The 22,194-nt window shown below is 53.1% G+C and overlaps 1 protein-coding gene across 9 annotated transcripts in view; it reads right to left on the bottom strand.

Moving 5' to 3' along the window:
- The window catches only part of PHLDB1 (pleckstrin homology like domain family B member 1), a 116,630-nt gene that overhangs the window by 44,370 nt on the left and 50,066 nt on the right, over positions 1-22,194 (bottom strand). For all 9 annotated transcript variants that reach the window (XM_075073504.1, XM_075073505.1, XM_075073508.1 and 6 more), the window contains 4 exons: positions 16,572-18,097; positions 6,472-6,768; positions 5,862-5,999; positions 5,085-5,222 (listed from right to left, as the gene is read on the bottom strand). In XM_075073504.1, coding sequence (XP_074929605.1) covers positions 5,085-5,222; positions 5,862-5,999; positions 6,472-6,768; positions 16,572-18,097 — 2,099 coding nt within the window. The remainder of the gene's footprint in view (positions 1-5,084; positions 5,223-5,861; positions 6,000-6,471; positions 6,769-16,571; positions 18,098-22,194) is intronic.

Here is a 22,194-nt window from a genome sequence, read left to right as displayed (position 1 = left end):
TGCGGCGCTGTGGTGGCGCCACTCCAGGGGGCGCCCAGCCGACCCGCCGAGTGTTGCTAGGGTAAAAAGTTTCTCCGACGGCTGTGCACGCGGCGCGCACACACCTAAATGGAATGGATATGAGCAACACATCTCGAAGAACAACAGTTACAGAGATAAGTAACCTTGTCTTCCTTTCCCTAGCAATAGCCCCGTGACAATCCTTCCTCCCATCCTGGCCATTTTACCTCCACCTACAGGAATAAGTAACAAACTGAATGGGAGAAACCCCAGACTGGATAACCCTTAGTTTGGGGTAAATCTGCATTAACACTCTGTAACGTGAGACTCTCTCATATACCAATGCAGAATGATGAGACCAGTTAGTGCAAAGTAGAAAGAGAAAATATGAATATTCCCTCCAATCCTTGCATTGTTTTCAAATCCACAGTCACATGAGACAACCCTTGGGACTCGCTGAGAAGTTTGTGACTGAATGAGATACCAACCGTGGCAGTAATTGCCTGGACAGGGCACAAGTGTCTATTTACAGGGTGGCTCCAGCAGGGCAGTCCGGATTATCTTAGAAATGGTTTGAGCCATGAAGTTTGGCTCTAAACTGCTGAGAAGTTTGGGATGGTCAGATTATTGCAATATATTACTTGAGTACTGGGCTCAAGACAGCAGTAACTGGATAAAATGATCTAGCTTGTGTTATGTAGGAGATCAGACTAGATGATTTAATGGTCCTTTCTGGTCTTAAAAGCTATGAATGAAAGATCTGGGACTAGTTTAGGCTCAGCTCTAGAATTTATTATTTCTGGTTTTCGGCACAGAGTGCTGGCTACCCGGGCAATTGTTTTTAAAAAAAAGTATGAGCCTGTGACTACCAGCATTTACAACATCTGCCTATGTATGGCACAATGTTCTGTGGCTTCTAGGGAATCTCTTATCTGAAGAGTCAGAAACAGAAGCTGATTACCCCTACCAACACTTTTGAGAGGGGAAGTGTTATGAAACCCACTTTATGAGTAGGTAAGCTGAGGCACTAACAAGTGAAGTGACTTGTTTCAGAACATGAAGGAAGTCAGTGGTTTAGCCATGAATAGAACCCAGCAGTCCAGACTCCTGCCCCATACTCTAAACACTAGAAAGCAACCCGTCAGAGTATTTTCACCTTATAACTCTGAGTACCACCCCTCCATGCAGTAACATGGGTACAAGCCTTGGAAGGCTTGGGCTGTCTCCAAAATAAGAGATCCATGCTCTCCCCATCACACTCAGAAGCTGCTAAATGGTGGGTTTGGGCTCATCCAAACAAGCTCCTGCCATTTTCTAGGAAATCTTTAACCACTAATGTTATGCTTTTAGGGCCCAAATTTCCAGTGCCAAAGATTGCCAGATGTCCTGCACTAGACTGATGTGAGTAAGATTCATGACCACCCAGCATTTCAGACAACATTGTAATACCTATCTACATATGCGCATGCATGAAATCACACAATTCATTTTTATTCATAGAATAGAATTTGCCATACAAGCCCAGTTAGTTACATCCACTTAAGTCAGTTGCTTCTCAGTGACAACAGAATTCCTGGGCAGAGCTGTATCAAGTACCCTGCCACCTCCTCATCCCTGCAGTAGTCTGCTGCCTTTTAGCAATCTGCAGGCATGCCAGCATCTTCATGCCAGATGGCTTGTTTAACTTGACAAAGTGCTGTGGAGTGTCACGTCTCCAGATTGGGAAGGAAACCCACATGCACTCAAGGTGTCTACTGCACTTCAGTGTGAAAGCCAGGAGGCTCGCTTTAATCAGAGATGCCTCATTGCTCTGCACTGCAATCTGGGTCAGACTCACCCCACATTGCAAGCAGAGTCACCACATCAAAGCCACAGGCAAAATCCTCCTCACAATTAAAGAGCTCTCAGGAAACGTTAAATCTACAGCTCCCGGTATGAAGTGGGGCATACCAGGTGTGGGGCATCTCCACAGAACAGACAGACCATAATGAATGCTCCTGCAGTGGCCAGAGGGGAGGGAGGTGGTGCCCTAGAGAGTTCCAGGCCTGATTCTCCACTCACTCACACCAGTTTTACATCACTGTCACTCCAAATTTACACCAGGGCTGGTGGAATGGAACTAGCCCTTCACCTCTATGATACCTTGTGGCTACCAACAAGCCACTTGGCAGCAAATCCATCCCTGTTCCCCAAGGTGCTCAGCCTGCAACTAGCTCTCCATGCTGAAGCTCACATCAGCCCAGTTAGCCCCATGAAAGAACCCAAGAATACCTGCAGAGCCAGAATGTCACGCAGGATGTTTCCTTCACCTTAGGAGGTGGTGGTTAAACCATCAGAATCACAATGCAGAAAAATATACGAGTAACATCCTCTGAGGAACTACCCCAATCCCCCTCTCCCTCTACCAACTCCTAGCAAGAGGCCAGGAAACACTCCATTGTAACCAACCATGAGACTCCCTATCAACATGAGAATCCACATCAGTGCCCCACAGGGTAGGCTACTAGCTACACCAGGAACCCATCTCCACTACAACCAGAAGTGGGTCAAAGCAGCTGGTTATGGCTAGGCTAGAATGGGCAACCATGTCCCCAGATTAACCTGGATCCAGGGATGCCATGCCACTAACAATTGGTAAGCAGTCACACAGCTGTCACAGAGAGGGTCTAATTGGTCAGAGGAGCAGCCAGTGGGGCTGCTCGCTAGTGAAGAATGGATTTCCATGCTGCTCACTCAGACCAGGGTGAATAAAGAACATGTAGGAAAGCTTCAATTCTCAACCTAAGTCAAATATCATAGTCTATTATTAGCTTTGATTTCTCATCATCTTTTGGGTAAAGCAAACAATATTCCCGAAGACACATGTCCAGCTGCAGTTACTCTGACTGTCCCTAATGGGCCCCCTGCACCTTCTCCTCTGTCTGCACTATGTGATTACATGTTCGGAAGGGAATTTAAAAACCAGGAACATTACGAACAGTGATCCATGTCTCTCTCTCTCACATGCTCCAACAGGGTTAATGGAAATCTGAATCTATACAAATAGGTGGATTTAGGTGCTAGTCCAGAAGCACCGATTCCTGGCCCAGGGCGGCTCAGAGGACATGTCACAAGGACACAGCATTGCTAAAGAACAGCTGCCCAAGTTAGGCCCAGGTGTTTGCTGTGTGCACAAGTACTGGAGGTTATGTGGGGCCTCATAGCATGCAGAGGCATGAGGGATTAGAGACACATTTCAGAGTGGGCGCTGTTAGAGAGAGAGTTTAGTGCGGACTGATTAGGAAAGCGAAGATTAAGACAGCAGAGACTTTGGGAGTGTGGTTTCTTCTAGTCCCTCTCATGACTCCATATGGAGCCGGTTGTTTCACTATAAATGGTTTTTAAAAGGGCTGTAAAATCAAAAAAAAAAACACCCCAGCACATTGCATCTGCGCGGCAGGGGCTGCCTGCATCCTGCCACTCACAGGCTTCACCTCCTCCAGTCTCAGAAATAATCACCAATGAAATTAATCAGGACCTGGTGCATTTTCAGCCATGGTGCCAGTATGGCTACATCCCACTGGGTTGCCATGGAGAGGGCAAGGCGAGCACAAACATCCATTCACTGTGTGGGGCAGTACGGAATCCCTGGAGGGACAAGGGCAAAGGTTCTCAGAGAGCTGAACAGAGAATGAAAGTTGATCTCACTGTTGGGAATGTGCTCAGCTCCCACTGATCCTTGCTCCACTGAGTGATGCATTCCAGCAAGCCTGGGACTGCTGTCCAGTGCAGTCAGTTACCTTCCTGCATGGGAATGGATCATCTCCAACAAGACTCCTTGAGACAGGTCCCTGTGTGAGGGGGCACCAGCAGAGGGTTCTGTTGCTGTGAAGGGCAGAAATCATCAGCAGGAAGGGGGGTTTTGGTGCAGTTTCTGATGGGAATGGGAGTACAGTTTGTCCTGCAGAGGTTATTGCAAGGGACATTCAGGGGTGAGGGTTGGAAGGTTGCCACAGGTACCACAGAGGAAGCTGCATTCAGATCTCTTTCTGGAGTTGTGTGCATTTCTACATGGGTGTGGAGGTGTTGTTTCCACTGTTAAGAAGCATGGAGCAAGGAATACCCCAGATCTGGAAGGGAGGCTGAGATAATGGTCTTTGGAAGGTGCATTCTGGCTCTTGTCTCCCTCTGCTCCAGCGTTCTGGCAACCACGTCTCAGCCAACAAGCTGGGAAATTAATGACCCCATGATGGCATCATGGTCAAAGCTGAATGATGCTTTAAATGGAGCGACATGAGGGTCTCCAGCGAGCTAAGCACTGCAGCTTCATCACCACTTGCACATGAGCACCTGGAGCTGTTGATTGGTGGGGCATATAGAGAACTGACAAACTCACTGCAAAACCTGTTTCTTTAGTCCTACACCAAGGCTAGTGTAGGAAGCAAGGCGGCATGATGGGCCAGTAACCCATGCGCTGCCCAGGTGAAGGCTGAGGCCAACAGAGAAAGCTCCAGAGATTGGCACCTTGTGGAAAGGTTCAATGAGTGCAAAGGTGACTCCCAAAGTGCACCCCAAGCACCGAAAGGAGCTGCCCTCCCGCACCAGAGCCCCAAGAATGGACAGTTCCAACCCCCGGCAGGCTGACAAAGCTCCCGAGCCAGTGGCCAGTCTGCCCCAGGATCCCAGATGACAGCAGAGAGAAGGGAAATGCTCTGAGTAGAGGAAGTCTCAAGCTGGCTGCAAGAAATCCAGCACCTCCTATCTGGCTGTGAACGTGCCTGGGGCAGCCCCCTCCTCAGGGAAATGGCACTTTAGATGCCCACCCAGGAGGTGATGGGAAACTCTTTGAGAAGGGGGCCCCAAAGGAAGATGACACAAGCTTTCTTGGGGACGGATGGCCAGTGTGTGCAGTGCACAGAACCCATGCCATCCTACTCCAAGGTCAGTCTCTTTAGCATCAGAGCCAGAAGTATGTGTGCAGGGACAACACTTTCCAGCAGAGAGAGGACCTGGGATTAAGCAGCCCCTTGCGGGGGCTCTGGGAGTACACCCTGCACTCATTGCTCCAAGGCACAGACAGGGGAACTCTCAGCTCTGGGGTTTACCATGTCCCGCTCCTTCTGGATGCTAGAGTCCAGCTCGCACAGTTTCTCTTGCAGCTGCTGCACAATCTTCTGTTCCTGCTGCAGCTGTATCATTTCCGACTCCCGCTCCCCCTGCAGCAGTGCCCGCTCCATCTCCGCCTAGGCAAACACAGCCATGTTACAGCAGTGCTGCCCCTGCCAGTCTCATCTCCCACCCTCACGGCAGGGCCCCCCCAGAGGCACAGCAACGCCTGGGTGGGACATGGCTCTGCTAGGAGAGATGAGCCAAGAAGGGCAACTGGACTTGGGTCAGGCCCAGATGGAGGTCAGGGCTGAGACTAACGGCTCAGGTTCAATGGTTCTCAGACCTCACATGCTCTCCTCATTAGATCTATGCTCCATCAAACATGGGAATTAGAGACAGGCCCCATGAAGCCTCAAGTCAGAGCCAGACCCAACCTGTCAGGGTTAGTTCTGACCCTCCATTCTTCCCCCCCAAAAACAAACAAACAAACAAAACTTTAAGGGGTCAGATTTAAGGGTCTGGTCCGGGTGCTTCCCTGCCTTCCCCGTCTAAGGGGAGGGGAGCCCGGTCAAAGCTCTCTAAGGGCAGAGTCCCACAGAACTCCAGAGAAGTGGGGCTGGGGATGCCTGATGCACTCACCCCAGCACTGTTCCACTCCGAACCCACAGCCAGGGCCCTTCACCCCTGTCCAGTACAGGGCTCCGCTTTGGCCCACAGTGAGTGTCCTGCACCCTTCCCCCACACCAGGAGCAGTAGAAAGGGTTTCCCCCCACCTCATGAGACAACTCCTGCAGCTGCTGCTCCAGCTCCTTGACATGGCTCTTGAGCTCATCCACGTGGCCTAGCACCTGCACCCATTCCTCCTCCAGCAGGGCAGCCTCCTTGGTCTTGGAGCCTGTCGAGTCCTCGTGCTGCTTGGAAGAAACGGTGATGTCACTGGGGAACTGCTTATTTGCTGAGTGGGGAGTGCGCACATAACTTCAGCAAAAAGAGGGCCTTGCCCCAGAGCTCACAGCCCCTCCCTCCTCTGATACACCCAGAAATCCATCACTGCCCATGCCCAGCTCGGGTCATAAGCATGTCTGAGTCCAGCAGCAGCAGGGTCCCCTGCAGGACACCCCCTCCTCACCCCATCCCAAAAAACACTCCACCCCCTCACCTCAGGGCAGGTGCTCTCTTGTGCTCTGGGCCTCGCCCACACGCACCTTGTGGTGCGTGTGGGCAGACCCTGACCCCTCACCTCCTGGTGGGTGCTCTCCATGCTGGGCAGGCCCTGACCCCCCTACCCCTCCTGTTAGGTTCTCTCCATGCACTGGGCAGGCCCTGACCCCCCCATTCCTCCTGGTGGGTTCTCTCCATGCACTGGGCCCTGCCTTCCCTCACCTCGTGGTGCGTGCTCTCCGTGCTGCTACATTCCTCCTTCAGATTCTCCTCGTCCGATTTCTCCAGGCTCTCCCTCTGCTGGGGCCCTGTGGCCTCTCCAGTCTCCTCTATGGCCTTGCCAAGGCCCAAGGCAGCCAGGCTGGTGGAGCCCTTGGAGTGCCTCCTGGCTGTCAGGATGCTGGTGGTGGCATCTTCGACACTCGGGAAGTGCTGGTGCGAGCTGCCTGCGTCTGTGGTGCCATCAGTTCTGGTGTATTCCGCACATAGGCTCAGGATGGTCTCCAGACGCTGGCGCTCCTGGGCAGGGGTTACAGGGAGGAAGGTGTGAGTGGGCTGCCTGCTGAGATGGGTCCTCACGTAGATATGGGGGGGCCAAGCAAGCAGGAACTGGGAGGCATGTAAACCCAGGCGCCACTGACCTGGACTTTCCCCTCTTGCACTCCACCCCTGCATCACCTATGACATCAGTCTCCTGAAGTGATACTTGTGTTGGACTAAAACACTGAGTTCCCCACCCCTCAATCCCCCACGTATTGGCCCTGTTCGTCCCCCCACTGAATAAACACACAGTTCCCCATCACACGTCCTGGCCCACCAGCTGGGGTAGCATGTTGCATGGGACTGGGACCCCTGTGGGGAGGAGCAGGCAGGTTGAGTGACAGCCCTTTGCTCAGCCCTGCTCTGTTCAGCACTGGCAGCTGTGTGACTCTGGGGGATGTGACTCAGGTCTCACCTCCTAGTACAGGTCCCTGCCTGCAGGTGGTGGCAGCAGCAATCACAGTTAACATGCAGGAAACGGAGGCAATGGCTCTGGCTGGCCACTCCCCCTCCCCCCACACACACACTAATTCCCAGCCAGGACATGGGGCAGGGCCTTCACAACACACTTGGGCCTGACAGATGGGACTGAGTCCTGTGGGGGAGACCTGCTTGGACCAAGCCATAATACAGCACTCCCAGTAAAGTGCCCAGACATCACGAACATTCATCTCTCCCACTTCCTGCTGCCATGTCATTTCTAGCACCCATAACTGGGCCTGGATCATATGGCAGTGAGCCAGATAAGACAGGGAAGCTCATTCCAATGCGTGCCATGGCGTTTGACCCCAAACCCACCCCATTTCTAGCCTGGCCACTGTGGGGAAAGCGTCTCCTCTTGCATTCTAGGGGATCCTCAACACAGAGGTATCCGGCTGCATTTTGCTAACAGGGTTCCCCCAGGAGTCTGGGGTCTTCCAGGATGCACGTTCAGTCCCACTGAATTGCAGCCGCCTTTGGGGCAGATGACATTAACCAGAAGGGAGTGCCTAGCCGCAGACAAATGCACAGGTTGCACCAAGACATCCTAACCCCCTGGGCTTAGGCAGCTTGGTGCTACATTCACCGACCTCAACTGCTGGCTTAAGGAGTCACTCTGACTCTGCTCAGGAGCAGAGACAAGGGGCCCCAGCACAAGGGAATGGCCTGGAATGAATCTCCCCAGGCCGCTGCACGGACATAGGGCAGAGTCTGGGTGTGCGTGAGAGAGTGGCTCTGGTTTAGCTTCAATTGTTTGTTAAGCGCATTTAGTTGAACTGGAGCAAGCCAGTGTGTGGATGCTCTGACTGCCACTTAGTTTAAACTGATTCCTAAGCAACTAAAAGTTAAACTGAACTAAGTTTGGTTTAAAGCCAAAATAAGATTAAAGCACTTCTTCAACTGAACCAGGGACCTGAGACAATTGCCTATTGGTGCCAGGGGCTGTTTCAAGAGCAGGGCTTTTCCCAAGACTCGGATTTGTATCAAGGCAGTGCTGGCCAGAAGGGCACCTGGAGATTTTGCATGAGCTGTGAAGCTCAATCTGAGCTTTATGGCTTGGCCACTGAGAGTGCTCAGCAGCACAGCTTCACATAGCCCAGAGGGAGGCACCTAGAGTCCTCCTCTCCACCGGATGAGTGTGGAGCAGCCTGCCTTGCCCTGCAGTGGGGATCGAAGGAGAAATAGGCACAACCTATACTGCTTCCAATGGAGCCCACCCAGGACATTTGAGGAGGGGAAAAAGAAAACAAGGGAACCCCAACAAATGTCTCATCCTCTTCGAATCCCCCCAGAAAATCAACCCAGACACAGCATCCCACCTGCTTCTGGGGCAGCTGCTCCTGCAACAACCAGAGGAAGGGTTTGCTTCTGCCAGCTCCCTCCATGGCTTTTGTTGTCTGCTTTCAGCCACAGAATCACTGATTCCACAGCACTCTCCCTCCCATGATCTGAGCCCCCAGAGTCTGGCAGCATTTGCTTCCCACTGGAGTAGGAAACCAAGCAGAAGCTGGTGCCATATTATTAAGGGGATGTTCTCAGGACAAAAGTCAAACTCACACAGCAGGGATTTATCTACATTGCTAGCCACCTCGGGAAGCAGCATGCATGGACCCAGCCCCTTCCCCACCTTTCTTTGCAGTGTCCAGGGTCACCTATGGCATCTCAAGCTCTGGTACACTGCTGCAAATCACATCCCAGATGGGACCCTTGTTACAAAAGGTAAGCAATCCCCCCAGCCCCAAAGGACAGGCGGCATCGAGACAAAACAGACTTGCCAAGACTAGTAATTCCTAATCATAGTGAAGGGTTCAATCCCCTGCAGATCATGAAGGGCAGGACCATGCCTCTCCAAGGCCCCACGAATCCCCACCTGGTGCCGAGGGACATGGTTCTCATTCATTAACATGCTCCTGGGAGGTGAGAGGATACATGTGTCTATCTAAAAGCCTGCAGAGCTCCCCAGATTGATCTGGGTGAACAAGCACCCCGCTCGCTCATTAGTTACACAGTGTGCACGCAACAAAACCCGTCCTAGCACATTCTTGCCCTCACCTTCTGTCAGATGTTGCTCCCTGACACTCCTGGCTCTGGGCCAGAGTACAGTGCTATTACTCACTCCAATGTACAGGAAAGGGAGGGACGAGGAAGGGTTTGTTTGAATCATTTGTTTCATACAGGTTAACGTGGCCACATACCAGGTCCATGGAGGATCTGGGAGATGATCCCAGAACTCCAGGTTTTGAGTGCCTTGCTGTAACCACTAATCCACGTTCTCTGGTACCTGTTCAAACTGCAAGGAACCACCAGCCATACAGCACTTGTCTGGTATGCAGGGGACTAGGCTACCCCTTGAGGTGCCTTCCCAAGCAGCCCCATCCCACCACCAGGTGCAACCCCTTGTTACTACTCCCCAAAGCCTGACAATCCCAATCCCAGGAATTATTTCAAAAGGTTTTTGGCCTCTACTCCTTCCCAACAGGTTGCTCCCATCATCTGCCTGGGCGCATGAGTGATCACCTGCCTTGCAGATGCCAGTGGTGTCCTGTGAATCAGTGGCAGGAGACTGCTAAGGAAGCAAAAATAGCTGTGTGTGCACATACAGATATGCAGACACATAATCACAACCCTGACCAGCTCAGTCTCACAACCAATCTCAACTGGTCTGGGAAGCCAGTGGCCTGATGGACCCACAGAGATACGGGTCACATGCCACAAAGGTTGCTGCCAACAATTAAACAGCTCTGCAAGTTGAGATGAAGTTTCTGACGAGCCCAGAGAGCAGACACTGGGCCTTGGCAGCTTTTTCCCTCAGAAATGGATGAAAATCAGGGACTGATTGTACAGCAGCAGGCACACGCATAGCATCAGAGGGACAATGAAGACCTCCCTCCCACAGCCCTGCCAGCACCCTCAGTCCAAACCTGCAGCCCCCTGCTATTCCAGTCCTGGACCACTGTTGAACAATGACTGACAGATGCAGCCCCCTGCTATTCCAGTCCTGGACCACTGTTGAACAATGACTGACAGGCCACAGAGCAGAGTGCGTTTAGTTTTGGCATAGCACAGCCACACAAGCACCCACGCAGCTCCAGGTGCATTCCCAGCCCAGGGAGAGCGAGGGAGGAAAATGGGTCAAAGGTCAGGGCAGAGCAATGAAAGGGAGGGGAACAAAGGAAAACCAGTGGTGATGGTGCACAAAAAGCCTTGCAACAGCCTTTCCAACCTGCACTGACCCTGGCTAGAGACCGAGGGGTGAACTGCAGCACCCACAAAAGTACTCCCCGTGGCTCAAAGGGATTCAGCAACCCGCTCACAGCTGCTCCTGCTAGCCCCACCCCCACATAACCTCCTCCCCCCAGGTCCATATACTCACAGAGGGATCCAGCCCCACTTTCATGGTCCGTCGGATGTTCCTGCAGGGAAGCAATTCACCTTCACCCTCTCACCCACCTGGATTCAGCACCACCCCATGCAGGGTGCCAACCCGCTGCCCCGTGGGAGACACGTGACCGGCTGGGAGTCAGAGAGAGACTAATTACAGAGACTATAGCCCCAGGCTGGAGAGCTGCATGGCTCGCCACGCACACTACACAGGGCTATTTCTGGACAGTGAATCAGGCAGTCTGAGTGCAAACTGCAGCTCCAACCTGAGTCAGTTCTGAGTAAACAGGGCTCCCTCCCCCACCCCAGCCAGACGCAGGCTGGGAGAAAGGATCCCCCACCCTCCAATGAGTCTGGGTGAGGAGAATTATGGTCTTGTGGTTATAACACAGGACAGAGTCATGACACCCAACTGTATCAGGACACCTGGGTTATATTCCCAGCTGTGCCACTGAAACGCTGCATGACGTTCGGCAAGACATACACCCTTCATGTGCCTCGGTCTCCCCCGGGTGCAATGGCAGTGATGATCCTGACCTGACTGGGCTGGGAGAGGCCGTGACAGGCTGGGAGACCTGGGAAACCACTGCAGAGGGCAAAGGACATTTAAGAGAGGGATGGGTGTGGGCTCCACCTGTGGGCCAGGTCATCTCCCTGTTGGGGGAACAGAGGGGATGGCCTCAGACAGAAAGGCCTTGGATAAAAGAGGGGGATAGTCACCTGCCTCTGACTGGTACCTCAGGAACCCACAGTGCCTAGCTGCCCCCTCTACAGCCTCACCCTGAGGACTCTGATGGCTCCCTTGCACTGCGCTGGCCACCAGAAAGATTAACAAGGGGGGCAAGGGCAGCCTGCGAGGCCCCGGCACCTAGCTCAGCAGGCCCCAGGCTTGCTTAGTCCTTAGGCACCACTGTAGCAGAGATGATTAGTAATATTGGGGGCAGATGTTCAGGCCCAAGCACAGCCTGAACTGCCCCAGACATTCCTGTGCTCTGCTGCTGTGGATTCACAGGGCTGTAGGTGCTTTCGTAACTACCTCCCTCCCATTCTGGGGACCAGACTGCCTGGGGCACAGACACGTCAGCAGCCTCCCGCTGAGCCAAGAGACACAGAAGGGGCTGGGTTAGGAAGCTAGGCCCCATGTTTGGAGTGGGTTAAATCTGAATATTTGCAGAAAAGGGGGTGCTGCCCTCTGACCTGTTCCCACAGCAAAGCAAATGGATTCCCTGTACCCACTGGCCCTCTTCCCTCTCGACCTAGCCCCCGTCTTTGAAATCCCAGGCTCCAAACCCAGCCTTGCTCAGAGTGGAAAGGGCCTCCCTATAGCTGGGGAGGACAAAGTGCCCAGAAGCTCTCGCTCTCCTGCTAAGAGGGAGGGAGATATTCAGGAGCAACCTTCCCATTCTGTCTGTGCTGTGCCCGTCTCACCCCGTGTCTGTCTCACCCCTTATGCCTCCTCCCACGAACCTGATGCCCCCAGCCACTGCCTGAGGGTTTATGCACTCCCCGGCGCTACAGAGACCATCATCTCGCAGGTCAGAGAGAACAGGCGTGAGAGTCAGGCACTCCCCAATGTAGACTCTGAAGAGAGGACAGCACATTAACAAGAGTGTTATAAACCTCCAGCTGGCACGGTACCTCAGTGTTCGCTATCTCCAAAGCAGGAGCACCAATGGGCAGCTGAGGAGTGGCATAAGCCTCTCCTGAGCTGGCATAATGAGGTACTGGGGGATGGAAGGACCATTCTCAAGGATGAGTCCTTAGGGCTGGAATGGGCCCCTAGCATGGAAGGGAGGGGAAATTAGGGTCTCACTGCAGTGCACAGGATAGAGAGGGTATTGCACCAACCCAGGAAGCTGACACTCACCCTATTCCTTTCATGTTGGGGGTGAAGAGACTCTCTTACACCCCACGCCACAGCTCTGAGCCAGAGCACCTAGGAAACGGACTGACTGCCACTTGCCAAAGCACAATAGCTTGAGCCAGACATTAAGGTGTAGAACCAGTCCCTGGGCATCCCCCAGCCTTGGGTGCAGGCAGACAGCAAGCCTGGGCCATGCACAGCATGTAGCCCAGTCAGAGCCATGCTAGTTAGGGATAGCTAACACTTAGACCTTAGACCCAGGCCCTCTGCCTCATCTACTAGTCCCAGTTCTGAAGCCAGACCTGTCTGCAAACCCTACGGGCCCCTGGGAGCGGAGCATGAGCTGAAACGAGAGATTCAGCCTCTCTGGTCAGCTAGAGACATAGACCTGCTTCTGAGAAGGAGCTCAGAACACATTCAGGGCACCAGACGCAGAGTTTGGCATCAACAGCAACATAGTGGCTCAGGATACATGCAGCCAAAGACTTTACCAGCAAAATCAGCCAGCTGCAGTGTAAAGAGATTCTGGAGAGGGCAGCAGCTGCCTATCTGCTGGAGTCCAGGAGAGCTATTCCTTCTTTTCAGCCCCTGATTGGCTAGGGACAACAGGTACCACCAGATCTAGTCCCTTGGGGGCTTGGGTCCTGAGAAGAGGAGCCTGAGTTTGTTCTCTCTAAGCTGCTTCATCTCACAAGCGAACTACCAGTGGGGAAATGCTCAGCGCTCTTTCTATCCCCCTTGCCAGACACAGTTGTCCACAGACTCACATCCTGGCCACCCAAAGGGATCTATTTCCTCAAGGCTGGGCAGGACAAGGAGCTCCAAACGAGCACTTTCCTCTGTCACAGGGACAGCAGGGCACCATGGGTGCATTCACACCCCATGCATTAGAAGCTATGGAGAGAGGTTTCCTCCCTGAGAGGCTCCAGGGTCAAATTCACTAGATACAGCGATGTGCTATGGAGAACAGTCTTGCATTCCTGCAGCAACTGTCCCTCAGGTACTCCACACACACTGCAGATGGTACGGACAATATGGGCAATGGCCAGGGCAGTTCCCACACCTGGGGAAGGCAGCAACTGTTTACAATGCACATGGAAATGGCACACACCCCAGAACCCTGTTTACAGTGTAATCTCGCAGGGGATTTAGGGAAGCGAGTGCCCTGGAGAATGAACATTCCTGGGCTCCTGGAGACCGTGTCAGGGGAGTATTAAGTGCCAGGCTGAGTCAATCTTGCTGGGTCTCGTTATTTTGTACCTGATGCCATCCCCACCTGACAAGGCACCAGTCGTCACCTGCCAAGTGCCCCTTCAATCAGGGATACTGTCATATCCACCTTCTTCCCAGATAGCGTTACTCCCAGCTGATTCGAGGCATCGGTTCCTACATGGAACCCTTTATCTTAAAGAAAGGGATCTCAGGCACTGAACCTTGCCTTAGTCAAACCCCACCCTTGCAGTCTGAGGCAAAGGACAGGGAGGTGAGCTGTGCTGCCCCGTACCCAGGCACATGGCTGGGTGCTGGACAGCCTCCTGGGTATACAAACCAGACGCTCCATGAGCTCCCACAAAGGACAGCTCGGTAGCCAGCCGCCATCTTTGGTGGTTTTGGCCCTGGCTGCAGAAGTGACCCCTAAGGTAAGTAGTGCAGTCAATAGGTGCCTCCCTGATCCCATTACCTGTGCAGAGATTTCTGCCCAGCAACTACCATCTGGCTTGCCACAGCACACCATCCAGTAGCAAGGGGAGGGGTTTTGCTACACAACCTCTTTGAACCACCCTGGACTGGCCCCCTTCACTGGCTACACATGGACAAAAGAAGAGACAGATGCACTGGGCAAACCTCACTCTTCTCCCGAGACAGGCAACTGCCTAGTCTATAAAAATTCTGTCCCATGGCCTAAATATGGGGCCTAAGTGCCCGCAAGACCTCCCATCTGCCAGGAGCCTTGGAACATTATCTGCACAATACATGCAATGCAATTAAAAGGGCCCAAGCAGCTAACTACTTTGGCACGAAGCTGGAGTCCCAGCCTGGCATCCCCCAGAGAGCATACGGTCAAATCCTGAGGGCCTACATTTAGAGAAGAGGCCTCGAAGTCCTATACATACAGGCCAGACTGTGCCAGTCAATACCCTGTCGGCTCACTCTGCACCCTGTACATGGAGACTCAATAATACAACCCACAGGCTTTGTAGATTTACAGTTCACCCCACATAAATGCAGACCACTTAGCTTCATAACCTGTAGGTTCCCTGTCCTGTTATGATGGTTAATTGCACATTGGCTTCTGCAAAATCCAGCTATCTGCATTCAGAAGGGAGGCCCAAGTGCTGCTTCTTGTGGTAATCTCTCCAGATAAGCAAGGAGTCCAGATACTCAGAGGCCTATGCACATTATTGGTATGCAGCTGTTAGTAACTGCAGCAAAATGCACAGCAGAAAGGGTCTGGGTTTGAAAAAAGTGTAAGTCCAAGGCCCTATGCAAAAAATACACCAGCCCTTATTGCAACTGCCTGGACTCCCTGGTATCTGGGTGCAGGTCTGGGCTTGGAAAGAGTCAGACTCAAAACTTCACCGAGGGTACAAAAAATCCCAGGTCACTGTGACATCAAGTACTTATAGCGCCAGTGAGGTGAGTGGAGAGACTAGAGAGCTCTCCAATGATGTATACACCGTGCAGTGCCATGTGGTCGGCGTACCAGTCTGTGGCACAGCGGGGCCAGGCCCACAGTGGTGTGTGAAAGCACAGGCCAGAGCTCCAGAGCAAGGAGGATCCCAGGCCCTATGCATCCTGGAGACTGCAAGGCCGAAGCCACCCAGCAGCCAATGCCACAAGCCCCTCCGCCATCAACAGAGCACTCCGCTCTCTCCCCTATCCTGTGGAGGGCTCTGTGGTTGGCTTCCTGCCTCCCCTTCACAAATCCCTGTAAGGCATTTGAGGGGGTATGGGGCCTGTAGGTGACTTACACAAGGCAAGAGCTTTCCAGACTCTGTAGCAAGCTACAAGCCCGGGGCTCACCAGTGAATGCCTTACTCTGACCACTAATGGATGTGTATTGGTGTTATAGCAGGAACTGCAATGCGATTGCTCCTATAAAGCAGTGTGTCAGCTGGAGCAGAGGGGGAGGGAACAGGGGTCACTGCAACCAGTGTCTCACCCTCAGCAAACACCACTCTGACCGGGAGTGAGGGCCACAGCAGCCCCCCAGGGGTCCAGTAAACTTGCCAGACATGATGTGAAACTGGACGGGACCAGGATACAGTTAGCAGATAATAGCATCTGAGCTTACAGCTGTGATGAATGATGGTCAGAGACGCAGCACACTAACTCCTCAACTGAGGATGCTGTGCTGAGGGGAGTCAGCAAGGGTCACATGCAGAGTCTTACCCAGCTGCTTAGCAGACTAATGAGTGGGGCAGCTTCTACCACTGCTGCCCCAGCTGTGGGAGGACGCAGCCGGTCATATACAGCATGTGAATTTGAAGTCGACAGGGCAGAAAGGGTCCAGGAATCAAATCCCACAGGGAATGGATTGACCAGCACAGCTCAGACCATGTATCCAGCTACTTTGGTGTCCTGCCTCCCATGGTGCACAGAGGGGAGGCAAATCAGTCCAGCATGCAGCTGGCCAACAGTACCATGTGGTCCTTCCTGTCACTCTCAAGGACCAGCTGATGCTCTGAGACCTGATCAGCCTTAGTCTAAGTCAAAGCAACTGAACTAGCATCACAGTAACCAGTTCCAGCAAGACCAAGAGCCTCTTCCCAGCTGCCGCAAGGGGCTTGGATAAACCGGATATTCCTAAACATCCACTGTGTTTTACCCACTGTGGCACTACCTGTGCTCCTCAGAATGGGCAACAGTATCAACAAGCGTGGACTAAAGAAGACCTCACTTCTCCCTCCAACATCAGTGCTCCCCCTTGCCCTAGAGCTCAGCATCTATCCATAGTGCTTCCCCCACTATGCCCCATCTCCGACTCCTTACCAGGCCCCACTTCCGTCCCATGCCCTACCCCCCACCAGACCCCATCCCATGCTGTCCCTCTCACCAGGCGCTCCATCTCCTGCTCACGCAGCCGCTCCTCGCGCTGGCGGCGGTGATACTCCAGCAGGTCATCCTCACTGTCACTGATCTCAGTGATGCTGTTCTTGCGCTCCCTCGTACTTACAGGCAGACGCAGATCTCCTGACAGCTTCCTCTGTACCCGGGGGCTCTGACGGGGCGAGGGCACAACCAGCGATCCCAGGCTGTATGCAGGGCTGAGGGTAATGCCAAAGCTGGGTTTACGCTGGGAGGCAAGTTCTGCCTGGAAGATGGGTGAGGGGCTCCTGGTTCTCAAATTCTTCCCCGTCACGGAGGACGAGGAGGAGAAGTCTTCATGCCTCTCCAGGGGCCTGGCTGCCTTGCGCCGGATGCGAGGGCTCTCAGGAACCTCCTTGGCCAGCTTGGTCTGCTGTGAGGGACTCTCTTGGGGGGTCCTTGCTTGGGGAGACAAGGCAGAGGGCAGGGGTGCTGCCCGACGAGACAGGTAAGGGCTGAGGGGAGGCAAATCCCTCATGCTCTCCACGCTCCTTCTGCCCATTCTGGGACTCTCAGGGGGCTGCAGAGAGCGGCAGTCCTGATTTACATGGATGAAACCCACAGTCTCCAGGGGCTGGAAGACTCTTGTCAACACCTGCCGGGAGGGGCTGGAGGCCAGCTGTCTGTCAATGCCAGGGGGCTCCCTGCCCTCCCTGAAGGGGCTGGGTGGACGCTCTTGAAGAGCCACAATTTTCAACCTCTGAGAAGACAGTGACTGAAATTTGGGTGCCAGTCGGGGGCTGCTGGGGATGTTGGTAGGCTGAGCCTGGGGGCTCCCTGTTACATAGTCACTTGGGCTTACAGACACCAGGGGCACATGCTGGTTAGGATGGCCCAGCTGTGTGCTCTCAGCAGCTCTCCGGGTACTGGAGAAGGCTGAAAGCCCAGGGCCTTCAGGGTGCAGGGCTCTCTGGCAAGGCTTGGGGCTCAGGGGAACACCATGCACTGCCCTCCTTTGCATCTTGGGACTCTCTGCAAGCTGTGTCCCACTTGTGCCTGTGGTGCTGTTCCTCAGGTCCGGGCTGGAGCCCCCACATGGAGGTGGAAGTGGCCGCTGCTGTGGGGGCTGCATGGCATGGTTGTAGCTGGAAGATCTCACTGGCACCACTGGGGGGATGGGCGGCCCCTGCTCCTGGCTACTGGGAGAGTGACTAGTGTAGCTGCCACTGCTGGCTGGGGATGAAACTGGGGAGAAGGGCGGGGATGCGTTGTCATAGCTGGAGCCCACAGACATGGCCCCAGGGCTCAAGGGTGGGGACAAGAAGTAATGCCCACCACCATTCACCACTGAGGACACAGGGGACTGGGCATTGGCAGAGAGTTTTCTCCTGGGAGAGCTCGAGTCCTCCATCACCAAAGAGTCCATGATGTCTTGCAGGTCCTTCTCAATAGAGCTGACCAGGGAACTGTGGCTGGGCCGGGGCCTCACTCCCTGCCCCTTATGGACATCATTCAGAGACAGCTGGTGGTTGCCGTTCACTAGACTCTCCGATTCTGCCAGAGGGAGAGACAGGAGCACACGTTAGCCGAGGAGACAGCACCATTAACCTCATAGCTCAGCCCATGCCAAACCCCTCCACTCAACCAGGCCATGTAGGTAGAGACAGGCCAGAACCAGCCTGTGCTAGGGAGCAAACATTCAGCTCCTGCTCCCGTTTCTAAGGCAGGACGGCCCAAGCACTGTCCCACAAAACCCCTGCTGCAAGTCAGTTCTGGAGACTCCAGAGGAACCACGACAGCCCAGGGCCTGCTCTCCAAGAGGCTGGCGGTGGAGGAACCAATGACCACCAAAGCCTGGTGGATCGGTCTGGGCTCTATCTGTCGACCTGCCTACCTCTCCTCCATAGGGAACCGCTATTTACTGCTACCACAGCCAACGTCAGCACAGCCATGACATGAGGCCACATGGCAAAGGGAAGGGATGGGAGCCAGTTTCAAATCACTCTCCTCTTCCACAGGAAACATTCCAGCAGGAAGCTGCCAGTAGGAGGCACCCACACAAGAGTTTTCTCCTCGCTTCCCACATTACAGAATACCCCACAGAAGTTCTAATTGCTCTGAGCCAGCACTTTGCATTCTGCAGGAGGCCGAAGCCACACTGCTGGTATGTGCTCCACATACATGCTGGCTGGAATGCTAAGCACAGTAGGAAGTGGTGCCCACAATGCAAACGGGAACACCCACAGCTCAATTAGACAGGATAAGAGCTATTAACCCTTCAATTTCTAAGCATGAGGACTAGGTTTCAGAAGATCTTTTCCTATAGTCAGGCTATTCCATACTTGGCCATTAGAGGGATACATGCACTGAAGCACCTGGGACTGGCCTCTTTGGGAGGGGAGAGGAGAGGAGAGGAAGCACTAGAAAGACATAGTCTGAGACAGCTTGGCAATGTCCATGCTCCTTTGAGTGCTCTTCTTCAAGCCAGTGCCACAGCATGGGCTTGCTGCAGGTGCCATCTTCTGGATGTGACCCATGCAGAGGCCCTGACTACCTGGAGCCGTTAGGAGTCCAGGGCACATCTCAGAAGAAAAGGAATATTAACAACAGACCTAGCTAAAGTCCACCTCCTTAAATTCCTTCTGCAGCTTCAGTAAGATACAGGAGTCTTTTTCATCTCTTACCTGCAGCTACTTTGTACAGAACAGTTGCTTTAATAACAGGTCCTGGGACCTCTACTGGATCTTTTCTTTTATGAAACTCAAGCACACAGGGCTGTGCTGAACTGCCCCCCCTAACCCTGCTCTACTCCCCCTGGGGTTCAGGGTAAGCCATGCCCTTATGAAGTATTGTTATCTCCCATGCTGATCATCTCCTTGGAGCTCAGGTGCCCGGGGATTATATTCCAGTAACTATCCGGGTGTCCCACTAGCCTTATTGCCCAGGCAACTGAAATTTGATAGCTCTTTCCAGCACACAGACTGCAAAGCCCTGTGATGCTAATGCATCCTCTTCCTGGCTCTGCCTGTGGTATCACTGGCACGCTGGGAGTTGGGCAGGGAACAGCTGCATATACCTCACCTCATCCTTCAGATGGGACTGGCTGTTGTGTCTTCCCTGTCCACATAATAATCAGTCCCTGAGGCCACCTGACTTTTCCTCTGGAGTCTTGTAGACAAAACTGAACCAGCAGTGCAGGGAGGAGAGAGAGCCAACTCCAGACATGTCATGTGGTTAAGCATCTGCCTCCCACTTAGAAGGGAGGAGGTGCAGCCTCCTCCAGAGCACCCGACAGCAGCAGCCAGGGTGCAGAGCATGTCTAATTTCACCCTCCCAGCTAAAATGCCATTATTCCCTGCTTCTCTGAGGCCGAGTCAACACCCCCTTTCCTTCCCCAGCTGCCATCAGGGTCAGGGGAAGAAAGAACATGTAAGACCCGCAAAATCAGACATCCAGGCAGACTGGAGGGAGGGGTAGCTGCTCCCTGGGTGGGATTTGGGGATGGAGTCTCTGGGGGGTTTGTCTTGGGGATTCAAAGAGTTTCAGGGACAAAAAGGGGGGATAGACTAAGAGAATTAAATGATTTGATTGAATGTCCCTTAGAAACAATTTACGAACCAGCATGGAGCCAGCTGCTGCCATAACCTTTGCCCAGGGTCTAGAATTTCAACTATACAACATGTCTCTAAACAGGGGCAAGCAGGCTAAGCTGGCGGGGTGGGGGGGAGCATGTGTCAGCCATAAACCAGACCAGGCCACACACTTGCCTCAGGACGTGGGGGTAAATGTAAAGCGGGTTCCTCAACAGTTCCTGCCACTTGCCTCTGAACTAACACTCCACCCCAAGCCCTTGAAGCTGAAGTTGTGTTGGCCTCCAATGCCTCGGGACATTAAGGTTCTCAGCAGGTGGCAAATGGTCAATTCCTTTGCTAAACAAGTGTGGGGTTATCAGCTCCTTGCTCAATAAACTGCAGGGTGTATTGACGCTTCTGGCTCCCATTAAACTGGCCCCATAGGACATGCGAGAACTATCCATGGCACAGTATCTCAAGGTCCCAAATGCTGGCCTTTCAGAACCCTAGCTTCCCACAGGCCCAGGTTCGGAGAAGCAATAGCACTCAATTAACCCTTTAAGCTCATTCCTAGGATAGATCCTCATCAGCAGATGAGTTCAGACGTCTTCCCTCTTTTGGGGCAAATACTGCACATGTGAGCTGGCCAAAAGCTGCCTGGTGACTCTGCACCCCCTGAGTACCAGCTCCCCCATCCCATACAGCTTCCTGGGGGCATGTCTGGAGGCAATTCCCTCCAACGGCAGAGCCACCCCCAAAAGCAGCTGCTGCACCCTTCCTTGGAGCATCTCCAAACACTCTGCAAACACTAATTAATTAAGCCACAACCTCAGGGCACCTTTCCAGCTCTAACGCTCCCAGCAGCAACCAGCAAACACAGCAGAGGGGAAAAAAAAACAGCCAAGTAGGTCACAAGCTTCTAGGGCGTCTTCCTTCTATCTACACAAGCCTTTGATTGCCTGCTGATACCCAAATGATCGACAGACCAACCTTCCTGTCTCCACTCGACTTCTACAGGGCCAATAATGGCCATTTCAGTCATTCTAGCTGTGAAGACAACATGGTCAAGGAGTTAGATCAGGATGCCTGACTCAAGAGCTCCTGGATGCTATTCCTGGCTCTGCCACTCACCTACTGGGTGACTGTGAGCTAATCCCTTCCCCTTGTAGTGTCACAGCATCCCAGTCTCTACACGGCACTCACCTGGAAGGTACCAATTTCTGCTTGCAGAGCTAGCTGGGCCCCCTGGATGGCCAATGCCCAACTACTTGTCTGAGCTGGCAGAAGGCAGCTGGCTGGCTTGATGGAGAAAGTATGGCTCTTGTCTGAAGCCACATAAATGTCAAGCTGAAACCAGACTGCTCTGGTCTGCAGCATTTGTCAGACACGGTTAGATCCCAGCCGGGATTGAGAGTGGCTGGGGTTTTTTCTCTTTAATAAATGAAAAGAATCATAAAGGGGAAGGATGGAGAAGCAGTAATAATACTGCCAGAGCGATAACCCAATCAGGGGCACTTACAGTCTGGCTTTCTGGAAGACTAGACAGACTCACGGCACGAGCGGCTCACAGTGAGTGCTGAATTAATGGGCAAAGCCATGATCTTATGGTCAGTTACTGTAAGAGAGGGGATTGATTGGCAGGTTAATCTGCTCATCAGTTCCAGGCAGACCAAAGCTCAATTTATTTCCATTAAATCAGCTCTTCCGCAGATACAAGATTCCTGACCACATCTGCCGGCAGAATTATTTGATAGGAGTAAATTTTGGTTATTATAATAACGATGTGCACTTGGTCTGAAGATCCCAAAGCACTTCACAGACATCCTGCAGCCTCACAATCCTTGTATCATTAGCTCTATTCTATACCTGTGTGAGTGACTTGCCCACGGTCACTATGCAAGGCAGTGACAGAGCTGGAAACAGAACCCACGAGTCTTGACCCCAAACTCTCATCACCTGGAGGAGAGACATGCAAGCCGATTTCAGTCAGTCAAGTACTCCTGAATAGAGAGACAATGCAAATGACTGTACAAGAAAGGGAACAGAGACAGAGGTCACACAGGAAAGACAGCACTTCCC

Source organism: Chelonoidis abingdonii, chromosome 18, assembly GCF_003597395.2.
Source record: "Chelonoidis abingdonii isolate Lonesome George chromosome 18, CheloAbing_2.0, whole genome shotgun sequence".
Lineage (NCBI taxonomy): Eukaryota > Metazoa > Chordata > Testudines > Testudinidae > Chelonoidis > Chelonoidis abingdonii.
Note: the sequence above shows the minus strand (reverse complement) of the source record. Positions and strands in the feature narration are given on the sequence as shown.